Source organism: Callithrix jacchus, chromosome 11 (assembly GCF_049354715.1).
Source record: "Callithrix jacchus isolate 240 chromosome 11, calJac240_pri, whole genome shotgun sequence".
Lineage (NCBI taxonomy): Eukaryota > Metazoa > Chordata > Mammalia > Primates > Cebidae > Callithrix > Callithrix jacchus.
Genome location: NC_133512.1, coordinates 118,931,602 through 118,949,527, shown reverse-complemented (window position 1 = coordinate 118,949,527; position 17,926 = coordinate 118,931,602). Strand labels below are relative to the sequence as shown.

The window sequence follows — 17,926 nt, the reverse complement described above, 5'->3', positions numbered from 1 at the left end:
TGCTTTGAAAGAGAACATTCTTGTTCTGTCCCTCTGCATCCCCTCTCCTCATTTCTAACAGAAAAAAAAAAATAGTCTTCCCTTTCCCTGGTTCCTTCAGCAGTCTCTTCCTTAGGCTATTTATTTCCTCCTCCTTTTCCTACTCCATCCAGACTTCCCCCTGCCCATTCTTAAAGAGATGAATTGGAAGAATATGCAGTTGTGTCAGAAGGATGCCATTGTCAATTCACACAGGCAGACACTAATAGGATAAAGTATTATCTGACTTCCTTTAAGTCCAGAAATTAAGTCTTCTTGCAATGGTAATATATTATAACTTATAACCACTGTGGCTGGCAGGCTGCAGAAACAGGCTGTTAGTATCTGAGGCCTCAGCTCCATTTCTGGGCCTATTGTGAGGGATGCACTCAGCATTCCTCCAAACACAGCTGCATGATCCAGGGAACTGGCACTTGGTTCCTAGCTGGAACTGCCTCTGTGGATAGCTGCCTATAATTCATTCAGTTCACCTACCATGGGAGAAGCTGTCTGAATGGTCTTAATGAACCTGGATGAGTGGGCAGGTAAAGGGAGGAGGCCAGGGCCTTGAAGACTGGGAAGAAGTAGCCCGAGGCAAGGAAGCCAAACTTTGCACTGGGAGCAGTTAGTATGTGAAAGCTCTTCTCAGTCATCCTTGCTGACTCATTGAGCAGGTAGAGTGACTTATCTAGTGACTAAATCAGCACCAGCTTAGAGATACAGGGAAATGAGGGTTGAGACCTTAAAGGAACTGTAAAAGAGACTACAAATTAAGGAGTTGCTTTGGAGAGGAAATATCATGAGAAATGTTAAGAAGAAAGAACCATCATTCTTCAAAATGGAGGCCCTCATGCAGGATTTCCTAGGTTCTGTCATGGCAGATGAATGTACTCAAATTGGATTTATGGGACATGAAAACTGATACAATAATTAATTGAAGGATTTCTTTATAATTTTTAAATTTGTTTTCTTTTTTATTCTTTTCTCCCTGTGGTATTTCAGGAATAGCAGGGTATGTTTTTATGAGTAGGGCTATAAAAAGGTAGGTGGGGGCCAGGCGTGGTGGTTCACGCCTGTAATCCCAGCACTTTGGGAGGCTGAGGCAGGCAGATCGCCCGAGCCCAGGAGTTCAAGACCAGCCTGGCCAGCATGGGGAAACCCCCTTTCTACTAAAAATACAAAAATTAACAAGGCGTGGTGGCAGGTGCCTGCAGTCCCAGCTACTCGGGAAGCTGAGGCAGGTGAATCATTTAAACCCAGGAAGTGGAGGTTGCAGTGAGCCGAGATTGCGCCATCGCACTCCAGCCTGGGTGACAGAATGAGACTCCGTCACAAAAAAGAGAAAGAAGGTAGGTGGGTACGAAAGAAACAAGTAGATCAAGGACTGTTTCTTTGGCATCCTATAATTGATTTATACTGTAGAAATTGCTCTAGTATTGTTCCTGAGTGAACAGAATGAATGAACCTGGAAGGCTAAGTACTACTTTGTTCCATCTAGCCCCACACCTGACTTAAGGATAGCCTCTCATATCAGTGTCTCCCTACTATCGTTTCAAAACTCTTCTTGATGGGGGTAAGTGAGCAAAGATCACGCCATCCTCTCAAATGCAAACTTCCTTTGACAAGACAGTTTCTCCCAGGGATATCCCCCACAGGCCCAGGCCAAATCTCTGACTCACTGCAAGGGTCCATGTGCACTGAACTCATAGACATCATTATTTTTATTAGAATACACAATTTATGTAACACTCTCCCTCTGGAATAATACTCTTTTTGTGGACAGATATCAAGTTGCTCCCTCTCTTCTCCCCAGCACACCCCCTCCCCCTCCCCATGACTGTGCCTTAATAGAAATGAGGAAATGGGTTCAGAGCAGATCCCTGAGTGAGCCTGTCAGGGTCAGGATTAAATTACATCCCTGAAGGCTGGGTTGCTTCTCCAAGCAATGGACAGCCTCCAGGATAGGGAACAGGACTGTTGTGGGTAGGTGGTTTGGCCCAAGTACTGACAGCAAAGCTGGCATGTACCAGAGGATAAAACCTGTGATCATCCTAAAATCTAATTCTAGCCTCTCATTAGGAAATCAAAATGCATTCTTTCTTCGCCTCTCTTGGAAAGTTGCTCTCTCTGCTTTTCTTCTCCTCTGTTCCGTGCCATGAATTTCGCACTAACAGTCCTCCCCCATCCAGGGTCCAGCCAGCCTCTTGCTAAGGCAGAGGAATCTCCCTGGCTTTCCTCCTTGACTGCATTGCAGCCCCTTAGTCTGTGTGTCTGCCACAAAGCTCCATTCTTCTCTCATTTGCTCAAATTATGGTGCTTTTTGTCTGCCTTTCCTTTCTCTTAGCTCTCTAATACTGCTTGGAAGCCCCAACAGCCCTCTCGGTGCTACCTTCTTCCGCCTAGTGCCTCCCCTCTCCCCACTCTCAGTCCTGGTAACACTTCATGGTCGGGGAGGATTTCATCACTGACCTGAATAATAAGACTGCGATTGCTCCGTGCCAGAGACATGGGTAGGGGAGAAGACGTTAGGAAGCTTACATTCTTGGTAAAGGATCTAGGCTTCCCAAGGTCCCAGCCCTCAGCTTGTGCACCACTATCAGCACCTTTACTTTCTTCTGGCTCAACACAAAGAAAGGTAATCTGTTCCTGGACTAAGACAGTGTGCTTTGGGCCAGGTATAGTGCTGGTGTAGGGATCGGAGTACAAGGCAAGGTTTTCCTGGGAAGGTAAGTATAACCAGGTTTTTCACAGTGATTGGGCTTTTAGATACTATTGTCTCTGACTTTAGATAGTTACCCTTCCTCTGGAGTAGCATAATAGGCTTGCCTCTCTTTGGACAAATACAATGTTCAAGAATAAGGGTGGTGTTGATCTGTATGTTGGTGTGTATTGTCAAATAACTGTTACCTAGCATTTGCTAATATGGTGTGGAGCACTAAATGTGAGATCTATATCACATACATATATAATTATATATATGGAAAATTTCAATTCTCACAATCTCCGAAGTAGTGAGGTAGATAGTAATATTGTCTTTCTTTTTTAGATGAAGAAACTGAGTCTTTTCCCAAAGTCACACAGCTAGTAAGTGATGGAACTAGGATTCAATACAGGAAGACTGGCTAGAGTCTGTGCTTGCAAGCACTATGCTATATTGCTTTGTGTATGTGTGTGGATATATGTTTCACTGATCTAGTTCCTGAAGCCCTTATCCTTACTCCAAGAAGTAATTTACTTCATTTTAACTTAAAGCAAAGATGAAAACATTAACCCACTGTCCAATCTATTCTTCCCCCTGCATGGGAGAGGGGTGCTTCCTGAAAGGATGGAGACCAAGGGAGTTGCTTTGAGCCAAAAGCTGCCTTGCAGTTTAGCTGAGGCAGGATTTGGAAATGGCGTGAACAGTGCCTGCATTAGCCGATGCATGGAATGCTGAGTGCCAGCAGAGGAGATAAAATCAGACATATGTTTGGATATAAATGTTCCTCTCACTCTCTTTTCTCTTTTCTAATTTTAAGCCCCTGCTGCTTTGTTGCAGTGAAATGATGGAGCCTTAATTATAGGCCCTGGCCCCCTGAGGTAGAAGCCTGGGGTGAGTAAGGCCCACTTAGCCCTCTCCCAGTCTCTACCCATTGCCACTGAAGGAAGCCAGAGACCATGGATTCTGACCCTCTTCCCAGAAAACCACAGGAATTGTCTTGCAGGGACTCTCTTCTGGTTGTTTCCACCCAGCACCCAGCAAGTTGCTGGCCTCAATACATGTTAAATAGCCATGGTAAAGCTAATATCTGTAGGCCTTCGAAGCTAGCCTATCTACCATAATAGGATGCAGCTGAAGGGTGTTAAAAAGCCCTGGAGCACATTATAGAAGTAGCAGCTATAGCATGGTACTTAAAGAGCTAAAGCTGGGGTAGATATAGTGGAGCCGAGGGGTGAAAGAGCCTCCCAGTATTCTCATTGTTGAGCCGGATAAGCAAAAACCACTCCATTATGGGGAACCTCTGTGGTCCGATAGGTGTTTTAAGAGCTCCTCTACGCTGCAGAGCTTCCAAGTCCAAGACTGGCAGGAGGCCAACCCACCTTTTCTCACTGTAAAACACCAAGTCTTATCTGCTTCGCTCCTTCCCCTTTAGCTGTCACCCTCTGTGGGATCCTGCAGTTTCTGCCTGCCATTGGGCCTAAGAATCAGGAAACTGTACAGTACTGAGAATCTAACCCCTTAGCACATGTGGAGCCCCTGTAGTCAGGCCTTAGAGGGAAGTAGAGCCAGTTCTAAAGAGATTGAACAGTTCTAAAAGGAGTAAGAGAACACAGAAGTATCTTAGGAAGGTCCCATTTTAACTGCCTTGTGCAAGTTAAGAAGTATATTCTTGATAGCCAATAACAGCCTGGGTGAGAAAGCACATTGACTCAGGAGTCAAGAGACCTGGGCTTTAGTCCCACCTTCTCCATTAACTAGCAGTATGACCTTGGATATGTCTTTTAATTTCTCAGGGGATCAGTTTCTTTGACTGTAAAATGTGAAGGGATTAGACTAAATGATTTTTCATGGCCTTAAGTTCTATAATGAAAATCCTCTAACACCATACATCAGCAGCAGAGTCTTTACATCCAACGTGTTGCTATAACTACCCCCCAAAGAGCTACCAACCCATGTTCCATTCCTAGGTAACAAACCTTGGCCAGGCCAAGGATGACTCACTTACACAGCATTAATGGCTGCATTTTTGGTACTCACAGGATGCCTCTCTGAAAAGCTGTCCCAAGTGCCTGCTACAGGAAGATATACCCATTATAGCAAAGGAAGGTTACGGCTCTAAAAGTTAAAACTGCACGGATCAAAGGGCAGGCCCACTAGGGTAAGGAACTCTCCTTGCAGCTCTGAGGATACTTAAATCTAGGATCCATATACTTAGTTTCCCCCAACTCCTTTGAGGTTTCTTTGAAAAGTCCTTCTCCCACAGATTGGAGCCGAGTACACTCTTCCTTGGGACAAATGTATTTGTCCACAGGACTCTTTCCCAAGATTTTTAGGCCCATTACTGTAAGCCACAGACTCTTAGTCATTGCAGAGTTACTGCATAATTCCCTGTCTGCTCAAATAGCTGTCAAAAAAAAAAAAAAGGGTGTTAGGAAATTGGCTCCTTATCCTCTATTTCTGAAGCAGCAACTTCCTCCGCAATTTCCTCTGAATGCATACCCGGGAAGCTGTTTTAAACAGCCTGAGTTGTGTCTTGTGGCACTAGGAAAGGGAGTAATTTCTTGCTTTTTCACCTGGTCCTAGCCAAGTCCCACCCTTTGCTCTCCTTCAGTTTTCTTTTTATTGGGGGTATGGTGGTAAAGGAGAAGCAGGAAACATATCTTTGGTGCCTAGAACTGTGAGTGGCAGTTTATAAGTGTGTGCCCATGCATATGTGCTGGCACACATACCCAGAAATGATGTATATACCCAGGAGGATTAAGAATTGGCCCTTTCTTAGCCAACTGCTGCAGAGTGCTTCCTGCCTCTCTTTCCTTCCTCAGTACCAAAGAGTTCACACCCACTCAGTCCCAATTCCCTGCATTAGTATAAATACTAGCACTAAAGAAACGCAGGGTCCCACTTCATGCAGCCTCTGGGCATTACTACTCGGGACACCTACCACCAAGACATGTTTGGATTATTTAGCACCCAGAAAACAGAAGCAACATTGCCTGTGGAAAATTTAAGCCCAACTACATAATTGCAGACCTCTGAAATCCAGGTCCCCCAGGGTCCTCAGCTAGAGCTGGTGCTGCCTGACCAGCAGCTTCTGCTGAGGTGGCATTTAACTTTTGGCCAGGTCCCAGGAGCTGAGGCTGACCCATTTCCCCTGCTTTTCCAGGGCAGAGGGAATTTGGTTATACCCCCAACAAAGCCAGGGACTAACACAGTTAGCTTGTGGAAGGTGCACTAGAATCGGGGTGCTTTTATTTAAGCTAAGGAAAGATTATTGACAGCTTTAGCATTTTCTCATACTTGAAAATAGTTTAACATTTGTCTTTCCCCCATCATACCTCTACCCTCCCCTCCCCACCTTTTTTTATTAAATAGAAATGACTTGGCTCATAAGAATCTATAGGTTCAGGGTCTTACTCAATTTAACCCTTTGGGGACATTGAATTAAAAATTGAACAATATTTATTAAAATACAAAAATACACTTTTCTCACATTACAATCAGTGTTCTTTTGTTGGCAATCCCCTCCACCCCTACCCATACCACCCCCTTTCAAATCTGAACCCCTTATTTCCTTTTAAAGCTAAAATAATAACTGAAAGAAGTGACATCATTAAATGGACCAGAATAACAGAGATCTCTGCCTTCCCCACCCACACCCACCCTTTCTCTTCCACCTCCTCCTGAGGTGGCCTGGGAGAGGGAAGCTTCCCCTCAGTGTGCTCCATTCAGCAGGACCCCATGTGGAACTCCATGTGTGCATGCGTGTCACTTGGAACTGTGACTCTCACAGCTTGTTTGTGAACCATCCTGGCTGGGAAAGGCTTCATTACTTTACATGAGCCTGTACCCTTTTCATCTCTCCTTTTTCTTTGCTACTCATGTTCTGCCCCCAGCCCATCACCACAACCAGTTGACATCCGCTGTAATAATCCCTAATGAATCAGCATTTAGAAGAGTCACCAAATCACAAGCATGAGAAAAGCTTCCACTCCCAAGCTCCCCACTTCCAGCTTCTCCTCCTTAAAACAAACAAAATTTTTTTTAAAAAAATCATAAAATGCCATCATTGTCTACAATCATTTGTCAGATTCCAGAAACAACAGGTGGACGTGGCACAATGCTAATTTATGGCCTCCTGTGAATACATTCTCTCTGCTCTGCCCTCCCTTCCCACCCCCCTGCTGCCTGCCGCACCCCCTTCAGGGGCCTCCTCCTCCTCCTGGGAAACCCTGAATAGACACATGCCTTGCAGAGTGGGTTAAGCCCAACTGCAGGAATCTGGTGCATTGTGAAAGCATTAGGCTGAGAGCTACGCCAGCTCCTGTCCTTCTCTGCTCCTTCCTAAGCATTCTGTCAGGCAAGGCACATGCGTGTCCCAGTGCATAGACCACAAGACTTGTGCACATGGACAAAGACTCAGCCCCTTTAAGGGTTCGTTTGAATTTTGGTGGTTTTCCTGCTTAAAATACATGTATAGATCTATCCTCCCCTTAGCCTCTGAAGAAAAAAATTATTGCCACTAACATTTTGGCACAGTACAAATTCATGGTGCTTTTTTTTTGTATTTTTTTTTTATAAGATAATTCTGCAAAGACAGCTCTCAGCTTAAGAAAGATGTCTGTAGAAATGGGTATTCCTGTGTCCTATGAAGCATCTTCTATATAAAATGATAGATTCAGTCTATCCCTCTTGCCCCCTCAGCAACCCACACCCTACCTCTTTAGGGATGTTTGTTGTTTTAGTTTATTTTATCTCAGCGATTTCAACCTTATACCAGAAATCCCTTCTGGCAGCATAGCAAGTCAACGTGTGGCTTGTACCCCACAACATTCCCAAGATTCCCTCCCACCCCTTTAAATAGAACTTACAAGTTAGAAAATATTTTTGTTTTGACTTTTTGTTTTTAAATTTTAATATAATCTGTTTTTTTAACCAGCCCATAGATTTAATATATAAGCATATACAAGAAAAAGTCTCTCCCCACTCTGTACAAAAGTTGCTGTCTTTGTTTGTGTGCATTCTATTGCATTTTATAAGTTTTCTGGGGGAGGGGAGTCATATTTGAGTTTCCTGTACCTTGTCCTTGGTATGGGTCTGAATTATATAAGGTTCAGAGATAGTGGTGACTGTGGGGTGCAGAGAGTTCCCCAGGCTGTTTTCTGTCCATTGGGCCCCATGTGCTGGTTTGTAGGTGTTGTAGTTAATATGGTCATGAATTGTGGGCAGCACTACTGCCCCCTCACCTGATACACCGGATGGAGCTGCTGTTGCTGCTGCAGATGTTGCTGCTGGGATGTCTTCGTCCACCTGGATAATCTCAACTGTCCGGGCGGCTGTGACTGTACTCCGCTGCTGGTGCCGCTTACGAAGTTTATAGAAGACAATCAACATGGCGGCAGCTAGCAGAGTCACTGCCACAAAGCAGCCAATGATGATCTTGGTGGTCTTCATGACTTCATCCAGGCTGGTCTGCATCTTGTCAGTGGTATCTGTCGCGGGTACTGCCACCTGCTTGGGCACACGGGTGGTCTGAATGAGCACCGTGGTAGAGGTGGTATATGCCGGCTGGTAACCAGTGGATGTGGTAGGAACAGGCTTGTACTTTCGAGTTGTGTCCTCGGGCGAGATCTCCGTGGTCTCCACTGTGACTGTGGTGAAGAAGCTGTAGTTGGAGGTGTTGAGCTCGGCCGTGCTCACATTGAGGTAGGCCGAGGCATTGGAGTTGCCTGCCACATTGGTCACCATGCATGTGTATACCCCAGTGTCTGAAAGCAGCACGTGGGAGAAGTTCAAGGTGCCATCATTGAGGACAGAGATCCGTGGGTGGCGGGAGGCGTGGCTGAGCACTGTCCCATTGGGAAGCAACCACTTCACAGAGGACATAGGGGGAGTCCGACACTTAAGTTCCACCATCCGACCCTCAGAAATATTGAGGTCTCGAGGTGCATCCATGATGAAGGGGGCAGAGCATTGGAAGGAGGCCTGGTCCACCTCCACGAGGTAGCGGCCTCGCATGTGCATGGGAGCGTGACAGCGGCCACAGCAGGTGGAATTGGTGGGTATATACTCTCGAAGCCACCAGGCTAGCCACAAAATGTCACAATCACAGTTCCAAGGATTGTGGTGTAGATGCAACTCCACCAGGTATCTCAGTGGGGTAAAGAGGTCATGGGGCAAAGAAGAGAGGTTATTGTGGGCCAAGTTGAGTTCCACAAGTGAAGCCAGCCCATCAAAAGCATTCCGCTCAATCAGGCTGACTTGCGAGTTCATGACCCAGAGCTTCTTGAGGGAGCTCAGGCCATGGAAGGAGCCAGGCCTTATCTCAGGAAAGTGGTTCCCTGACATCTCCAGCTCCTCCAGCCCGACAAGGGGGGTGAGATTGGGCATGTCTTTAATGTTGCACATGCCCAAGTTGAGATACTTGAGGTTGAACAGCCCCTCAAAAGCTCCCTCAGAGATATACTCCAGCTTCTTAAGCTCCCCCAAGTCCAGGCGCATGAGGGAGGGCACCCGGTTGAAGGCGTAAGAGGGGATGCTTTCGATGGGGTTGTTGCGAAGCCAGAGCTCCCGCAGCTTGGACAGGTATTCAAAGGCCCCACTGGGGATGACTGTCAGCCAGTTGTCGAACAGCTCCAGGGTGTTGAGGCTAGCCAGGCCGTTGAAGGCCCCCACCTCAATCTGCCGGATGGAGTTCCTGCCCAGCTGCAGGACCTCCAGATGGTGGAGGTGGCGGAAGGTGTCGGCCTGGATCATCTGGATGTTGTTCTCCATGAGGTTGAGGTACCGGGTGTTGGAGGGGATACCCTGCGGGACCTCAGAGAGGCCCCGGCGCGTGCACACCACCTTGCTGAACTGGTTACTGCACGAGCAGACGGAGGGGCAGTTCTGGGGCCCGGCTGAGGCAGCAGCAGCGATGGCTGCACACAGAATCCACACTTGCGCCGTGAGGTAGACGACCGGGAGCAGGATGGCATTCCAGGTGTGGTGGTGCACAGTTACCTGCCACAAGAGCTTCATGGTGTGGCACGTTCATAATTCACCATCGCCTGGGATTTTGGCTTGGAAAGGAGAACCAGCCCTACCCCGGCTTAAGTGAGCTAGGAGCTCCTCTTTCCATCTGGAGAAGGAGGTGGGGAGGGGGCGATTAGAGAGACGGAGCGGATCGGCCGAAAAAAAAATCCTGCCAAACTCAAGAGCGGCCCCTGGTCTCCCAGCCCACCCTCAAGGCAAACCCTCCGAAAGCTACGACTCTCCCACACTGCCACCGTCCCCACCCAGTTCGCCGTCACCTACCTCGGAAGGAAGGCAGAAAAGCACTGGCGTGGTGTCCTTAAGCTTTCTCCACGGGAGCTGGGCACCTCGTTCCCATTCCGACTTCTTAGTTTTAATTAACAAAAGGGGGAAGTGGTGGGGGCGGGGAGGGCAGAAGGGAGGGGAGGGGACGGGTGGGGGAGACAAAATGGCTTCTAGTAAATCCGGAGCCGGAGCCGGCGAAGCCGCGGAGTTGAGGCGCGCCTGGGAGAGCCAAGGCCCGGCGGGCTATGCAGGTGCATGCCCCCCCCTCCGCCCGAGGAGCGGCGCTACCAGCGTTTTCCGGCTTTGTCCTTGGACCCTGGCACCGGCTCGCTCCAGCCGCGGGGAAAGGCGCTTCATCGCCAAAGTGCGCTCCGGCGGCACCGGCCCGCTCCTTGGGCCGCCGCCGGAGGGGGTGCGGGGGCGCCCCGAAGCCGCCCAGGCCGCGCTCGCTCGGTACTGCGCTCCCTCTCCCGGCGTCGGCCGCTCCGGGCCGGCGGCAGCTGATTGCGGTCGTGAGCTCGCGGGGCGGCGAGAGTTAGGTGGTGTTCGCGGCGCCTTCGCCCTCCCCAGACACACACCCCCTTTCTCCTCGCCTCTTCTCGGAGGGTGGAAGAGACGAAAACCGGGCTCAGTTGTCCAGTCCGCCGGCTGCAGGCGCACGGGGCGGCGATCCGTCCGGCTCCCGAGGGCGAGCGGTGTGGCTACTGCGCCCGGACCCAGTCCGCCGGCCGGGGGAGCGCGCGGCGCCCGCGGTCGCGCCCGCACCGCAGGCCCCTTCAGGGAGTCCGGGGGCGGGCGCGGGTCCGGCGGCGGCGGCCGCAGCCCCTGGCGGCGCGCAACCGCCCGTCGCCGCCCGCCGCTGCCCGGCCCCCGGCGCGCCGCCGGCTCCGGCTTTGTGCAGAGGGAGCGAGTTCGCGGCTTCGGCTCCCGGCGCCCTCAGTGGCCGCGCCGCCCGCGGACTGCTGCAGCGGTGTGAGCAGCGGGGGTCTCAGCTGCGGAAAACGCTCCGGAGCCCGGGAACATGGTCCCCGCTGGTTAGCGGCGGCGGCGGCGGCGGCAGCAGCGGGGCCCCTGCGCACGGCGCCCACCGTCTCCTCCTCGCGCCGGGCTCGCGGTGTTGCAGGCGGCAGCCACGCAGACTGCTCTCTCATCCTTTTGTCCTTCAGTCAGAACGTGAATGTACTGCTGACGCATACTGTTCTGGGAGAAGATTAGCGTGATGCAGTGCTCTTATGTATTAGCGCCGCTCCCCCTCCGCCGCCTGCCTCGCGGGGTTAACGCCGGCGCCTTTCAGCGCCGCGCCGGCTGGCGCCGCGCAACCCCGCACCTCCGGCCGCCGGTCTTCCTCCTTCCTCTTCTCTTCCTCTCTCCCCCTCCCCCCACCCCCCTCCCCGGGTCGCTTCCTCCCCGCCCCCTCTAGACGAGCTGAGCGGGGCCGGGGCGAGTGAGCGGGCGAGCGAGCCGGAGTGAGCGTCAAGTGAGGGGCCGCGCGCAAGTCGCAGGCGTTCGCAGCTATTTTGGGCCGGTCGGAGGGAGCCGCTGGGTGGCCGCTGATAGGCTGGAGCGGCGCGGGGCTGCGGCGGGAGAGCCCGCGCAGGCCCCCGCCCTCCGGCCGGCACCCCGCGCCCCCTGGCTCTGGAGAGCCGGTCTCAGGGGCCCAACGGCCCGCGGCGGGGCTGCTGCAGTTGGCCGGCCTCCTGCCCGGCCGGCATCATCTTCACTCCCGCCGAATGCTGACGGGGCTCCTTGCGGCGCCTTCCGGGCCGTGGACTCGCGCTCGGAGTTCGGAGCTGCGTGGTTGGGGACTCGGGAGAAGGTGGCAGGAGCCGCGTGGCGCCCAGGACGGAGAACCCGGGCTTCGCTGCTGCACTGCCGCCGGCCCCTCCCTCGCTCTGTCTCACCCCTTCTGGGCTCTCACTGGGGCTTTAAATGAGTTTTCTTAATGAGGGTTGCGGGGGCGGGAAACAGTGGCAGGAATGACCAAGTGCGACGAGCTGGGGAAAGACAACCTGGAACAGCACAGAGGCCGGCAGGAAGGATTGAGGTGAACTCCCGGAGCCCACGACACAACCGGTTCATTCATGGAGCTGCAGCCGCGGCTTCTCTCAGTCTTCGCTGCCCCGAGTCGCCCCTTACTCCTCCCAGCTGCGCCCAGAGAACTGGGGGAAGGGAGGCGGGCGGCTGAGTTCCCTGCCCTGCGGAGCTCGCCAGCCCCTCCTTGACTGGGACTCTCTGAGAACTGCGTAGCAGCCAGGGGTAGCGATTGAGGTTGGGGGGGGGGGGATGCTTGCCCCTATTTTTAGTAGGAAAAGACCCTAAGGCATTTGACAGACTAGTGCTGGTGAACAGGACTAGATCAGCTTCCACCCGCCCCGCGAGAAAGACGGCCCCTTTCTCTGCCGACTGTGGGTGGGGCAATCCGTAGCTAAGCCCTGGGAAGCCAGTCCGACAGAATATAGCATGGTTTGATGTCTCTTCCCTTCCAGAGCTGCCTCCAGATTCTTCATCCCCCATCACTTTCCCTGTGTGTTTTCTGGCGGGCTCGCTTGTTAAACCCTCATCACCTGCACGTGGGCTGTTGCTTAAGTAGGAGGAGGTCCTGGATTTCTCAGTTTCCTGGTTTCTACTACACCCATTTCTCAATATTGTCTGTTGCCCAGTAACCTGAACCTCCTTAAATATGCCATGGAATTGTTGAAGTCCTGGAAACGGTTCCTAACCAGACCTTTTTATTATCATTTGCTGTCACATAACAACCTTGCTAGTTTCTGTTTCTTGATCCCTTACTCTGTATTTCACTCTTAATATTCTCAGCAACCCTGTTACTCATTTTCTATAGGTCAAACATGTTGCCTAGGGTCACGAGTAAGTGATGGTGGATTTGAGCCATAGCACGCTTCAGCTGTCAAGAAATTTGGGTGTGGAAGTGATTCCCCAAAGTAGTCTCCCGGCTGGATGAGAACTCAGGTTCCATTCATCCACTTCAATAGTCATTTAGCATAGTAGATGCTTATCTACTATGTGCCATCCACCTTACCAAGAACTTAGATATGTTCTTGTTTAATCTTCATTTACCCAATGAAAGTAATTGCCACGTTTGTCTCCATTTCTCAAATGAAGGCACTTAGCTCACACAGGCAAATAACTTGCCCAAGGTCATACACTAGAAAGTGACAGAGCCAGCCTTTCCATCCAGCCCTCAAACCCAGAGTCTGTTGTTTTCATAACAAAAATGCCCTCTGTGTCTACTCTGCATGGAGTAAATGGTGGGGACAAGTGGAGAGGGGAGGAGAGCGAGACTAGGAAAGTTGAGTGAGAGATGTGTCAGAGAAGTAAGATGAAGGGTAGGGGACAGACACTGAGAAAATGCACTCTCACTCATCAAGAAAAAGAATGAGGCAGACATGGAGGTAAGTCAAACCCTGATACTAGGGTTTAGTTCCATCTCGGCTCCTTAGCAGCTCTTTTTATGTTCTTCACTGAAGCCCCATCTGCATATTCTTAGTCTTAAGCAGGACACTACCGTCTTGTAGACTCAAGTGTGAACCTAGCCTGACAGGACTGTGGAGGACACTCAGATTTTCTGGCGAGAGGTTCTGTTCCTTTATAGCTGGCACCGACCTACTCGAGTTGTCTGGTGCCTAAGGAGACCCCTGGCCAGGGTCTGAATGGCAATGATTACGTATGACTGTCCCTCCTCAGGCAACAGGAGCTCTGCCTGGGCTGGTCCCCTGCTAGTGTAGGCAAACTCACACCCTGTCTGTTCAGCTCCAGGCCCCACAAATGAAAGCTGCTGCCTCGCACTGTAAAGGTGGATGAAAGTGGGGGCTGGCTTGGGTCAGACCAGTGCTTAGTAATGAGATTGTCTCTCAGTAAATATTTGTGACTGCTGTCCATGAAGGTGACTATGCCCAAGTTCTGTAGAGCTCTACACTGGACTTCTTTGCCCTCTGTAGGCCAGCTGGGCCAGGAAAGCACCACTAAACCTACCAACTGGACTGCAGAGGAGGCTGTGGGGCCATCGTAGCACACAGCCCTTCTCAGCTGAAAGTGGACTGCAGCCTCTCATCTTGGTAACCTATGTACCATCTAGCCATGGCTTCTTGCTCCTCACAGCCCCTGGTTCTGACTGCTTCCTTGAAATGGTGCCACCAAGGAATAAGAAGGGAAGAAGGCTACTTAAACCCTAAGAGGAAGAAACACTGGATTCAGATTGCATTCACTTACAGTTTCACACAGGGAGACTCTGTGATAAAGCCAGAGAGAGCTAAAAAAGCTAGTGGTGGTTGGGCAAGGCCTGTGCCAGCAGCCTGGTATTGTAGAATGAGCCCTGCACTAAGATTGGGATACCTGAGTTCTAGTCCCCTTTCTGCCACTAATTAGACGTGACAAATCTTAAAATAGCTCTAAACCTTGTTTTTTCCATTTATAAACTCAAAGAAATGGGTTAGAAAGTTTCTTGCAGCTCTCTCAGTCCATGATTTCTGCCCCATCTCAGATATGTAGCTCTGTGAAGAAGGTTGATCCTTCGGGATTGTAGCCAAGTCTTGGAAATGGGCCACAAAGTTAAGTGAGAATGCTTCCTTCATTTAATCTAGAGATCCACAGTGCCAGAGCAGTGCAGGTCGGACTGTGTTTTCCCAGCTGCTAAAAAGGCATAGATCACAGAATGTTAAACTAAAATGGACCTTGGAGATTATCTGGATTTAACCTCACTTTACAGATGTCACTCATGAAGCTCAGAGAGGCACGGTGACTTACCTAAAGCTACATGACTAATTAGTATCAGAGTCTGTTCTTTCTGACCTCAGTTCCTCAGTGAAAATGGCAATGTATGGCTAATTGGCATTTAAACCTGGGCCTTGAAGATACTTCCAAATGTCTGTCTTCTGTGGTCTTGTATGCCAGAGGTACTATATTTTGATGGATTGAGATAAAGATGAGTCTTCAATAGCGCCAGTATGTAATTCCTAGTGACTTTGGGTCCCCAATAGAAAATGACAGAAACAGTCGTCTAGGAGACCGAACTAGGGGCCATCTAGAGGACCCAGGACTTTCCCACCCAGTGAGGATAATTGGGTTCCTAGTAAAGCCAAGCCCAGGGCTAGACCCCTCCCCAACCTGATATGTATCCCTGAGGCATTATCCTGAGCAGCCACTAGATGTCCATAATGCCTCATAGGGTGTTCCAGGAGTGAGCAATCTTCAGCAGGGTATCATTTTGCCACCAAATAACTTTTGGGCCCCTTTTAAGGGTCGGTCCGTCAGTGGCAGGAACAGAACAAGAGCAAAGACAAGAAAGGAATTTGGGATACTAGAAAGAAAAAAAGAAGTATGGAAATTGCCCTCCACAAAGGGAAGCAAAGATAGCAATTGATTGGTGGATCAGTAATAATAAAAAGTAGGAATGATCTACATGGAAATAGCCACTGCCTTCTTTCCAAGGTAATGAACACATTGTGTGTGTGTGTCTCATTTCCACCCACGTATGCAAACACCCATCAGAGACAACTAGCCATGAATTTTCTGTTTAATAAGAAAATCAGAATTGCAAAAGGAAGGTTATTTTTCTTGCCTGTGATCCCACAGTGAGGCTGGCTGTGCCATTACTACCCACAGTCATAAAGGGAATGAATTTTATTCCTGGAGCTTGATGATTCAGGGCAAGACAGCTGTTCTAGAGTTACCCACTCTTCTGAGTGTGCTTAGAATCCACTGTTCTTTTCCCCCGAGGACTCAGCTCTTTAAGAAAGTCAGAGGGAGTGGACAATAAAGGACAAAAAAAGCATTCTCCCTCCAGGTCCCATCAAGAGCAATTTTTAAAAAGCATGGCTCAGAAAAGACAGTGCTTAATACAAATGGTAAAGAGCTATAAAATGGAAAGGCCTTTCCCTCTCCTCTAAGACTAGGTTTCTTTCTGGGCTGCAAGGCTTGAGTGATAGGGAAAACCTCCCAGCTAGCACTCTGCCTCCTCTTTTGAAGAGTTTGGTATGTGTTCTAGCCACAGTCACCTGCATGTTCAAATGGAAAAGAGAGGTCCAGCCAGGAGCCTTGAAAATGCACTTCTGCAAGTATACTGGCCCATTCCAGGCCCGTGTGGTTTTTCCTCTTTAATTGCCTGTGTATAGCAGTAATAATAATGGTTTTAATAGCAACATTTACTGCAGTGTTGTTAGGTACTTGGCACTGTGTTTAGTTACACATGTTTACCCCTCACAACAGCTCTGTGAGGTGGGTACCATTAGATTTCCCCATTTTGGAGATGAATTTAAGATGTGTTCTCAGGATCACAGAAATGACTAATGAGTGACTAAATTAGTTTCTTGAGGCTGCCATAACAAGTCACCACATAGTTGGTGATTTAAAGCAGAAATATATTCTCTCACAGTTCTGGAGGCTAAAAGTTCAAAATCTGGCAGGGCTGCACTCCCTCCAGAGGCCCTTAGGGGAGAATCATGCCTTGCTTCTTGCCTCTTGCCCCTGCCAGCTTCTGGTGGCTGTCAGCATTCCTTGATTTATAGCTGTATCACTTCAATCTGCCTCCATAGTCACATTGCACTCTTTTTCTGTCTGCCTCTCTCCTCTTTGTGACTTGTAAGGACACCAACCATTGGATTTAGGGCCTACCTGGATAATCCAGGATGATCTCCTCATCTCAAGATCCTTAATTTAAATGGGTCTTTGCAGACATAATTTCCAAATAGGTTTACCGTCACGGGGTTCTGGGAATGAGGATGGACATCTTTTTTCTGGGGGCTCATTCGGCCCATTACAGTGATAGAGCCAGGTTTTCAGTCTGGGTACAGATCCCAGACTCAACCACTGTAATGTGCCATTTAAGAGGAAGGGGAAAAGGACAATGCATCTGATATCCAGCAGGTGACTCTTCCACACACCTGTGCCTGTGAAGGGTAGGGGAGCCAAGCAGGAGCTGTGTGGCTGTTGGGTCTTCCCACTGGGAAGGGAGAGGGTCTCTCAGTCAGGAAACAGCACATGAGCCGAGAGAAGGGAGCAGGATGACAAGACACACTGACGAGAAATCTGCCTCTTATTTTCTGTTTCTTTCTGATTCCATTCTAAATGATTTTATCACTTTCTCTAGACATTGTCTCTAGATTTTATCCCAAAGATATTGGAACACTAAAGCATTTACCAGTAGTAATACCAAAAGTACCTCCTGTTATTGCCACCAAATTTGGCTCCACTGTAACTAAGTCTTAGAAATGTTGAGCTTCATGTTCGTTGGAAATTAAGGGATACTTCCAGATCAGAGCCAGCAGGAACAGATGTGAAACTGAGAGCTATGAATAGAGTGGCTTTTCAGGTATCTCACACATAAATGTGATCATTAATTCGTGCCTGTGCTTACAATTAACCTCTTCACAGACACACACTGTGTGCTTAAAATTATTCGGGTTTTGGTTGGAGAAAACCCAAAACAATATTTTTCCCCAAGCGGACTAACACAAACTTTGCTACATAAGAGCACACGTGTGTGGATGCTAGTGGGCACTGTGGCATACTGGCAGTATGAAGCATTTCTGGAGTCAGACAAACCTGAGTTTAAACCCCAGTTCTGCCTCTTACATACCATATATATATATATATATATATGTGTGTGTGTGTGTGTGTGTGTGTGTGTGTGTGTGTGTGTGTTAGTTGTTTAAGCTTCAGATTCTTAACGTGTTAAGTGGGATTAGTAACTTATTTCATGGTATTGTAGAACTAGAAGCAAGTAAAGGAAATCACAATCTCAGCAAATAGTAATGGTGGTAGCATCTATTATTTTCTATTATGGAAATTGGTACAGAAGGAGCTGTCTTGTTCCAAGTCGGTTATTGAGGGAATTCTTTTTTTCTAGATATCTGCTCTTGTTGCTGCACCTAATTTATAACTTTTAATTCTCCATTT

General features: G+C 49.2%; 2 protein-coding genes across 2 annotated transcripts in view; one reads left to right on the top strand and one right to left on the bottom strand.

Moving 5' to 3' along the window:
- The window catches only part of SND1 (staphylococcal nuclease and tudor domain containing 1), a 443,208-nt gene that overhangs the window by 370,960 nt on the left and 54,322 nt on the right, over window positions 1–17,926 (top strand). The window lies entirely within an intron of this gene.
- LRRC4 (leucine rich repeat containing 4) lies at window positions 7,601–10,112 on the bottom strand. The gene is made up of 2 exons (XM_035254826.3): window positions 10,013–10,112; window positions 7,601–9,836 (listed from the first exon to the last, which is right to left on the bottom strand). The coding sequence occupies exon 2, from the start codon at window positions 9,734–9,736 to the stop codon at window positions 7,775–7,777; it is 1,962 nt and encodes a 653-aa protein (XP_035110717.1). The 5' UTR covers window positions 9,737–9,836; window positions 10,013–10,112; the 3' UTR covers window positions 7,601–7,774.

What these genes read in the sequence shown, in the direction of transcription:
- LRRC4 (XM_035254826.3), bottom strand. Translation starts at nt 9,736, where the DNA reads ATGAAGCTCTTGTGGCAGGTAACTGTGCACCACCACACCTGGAATGCC.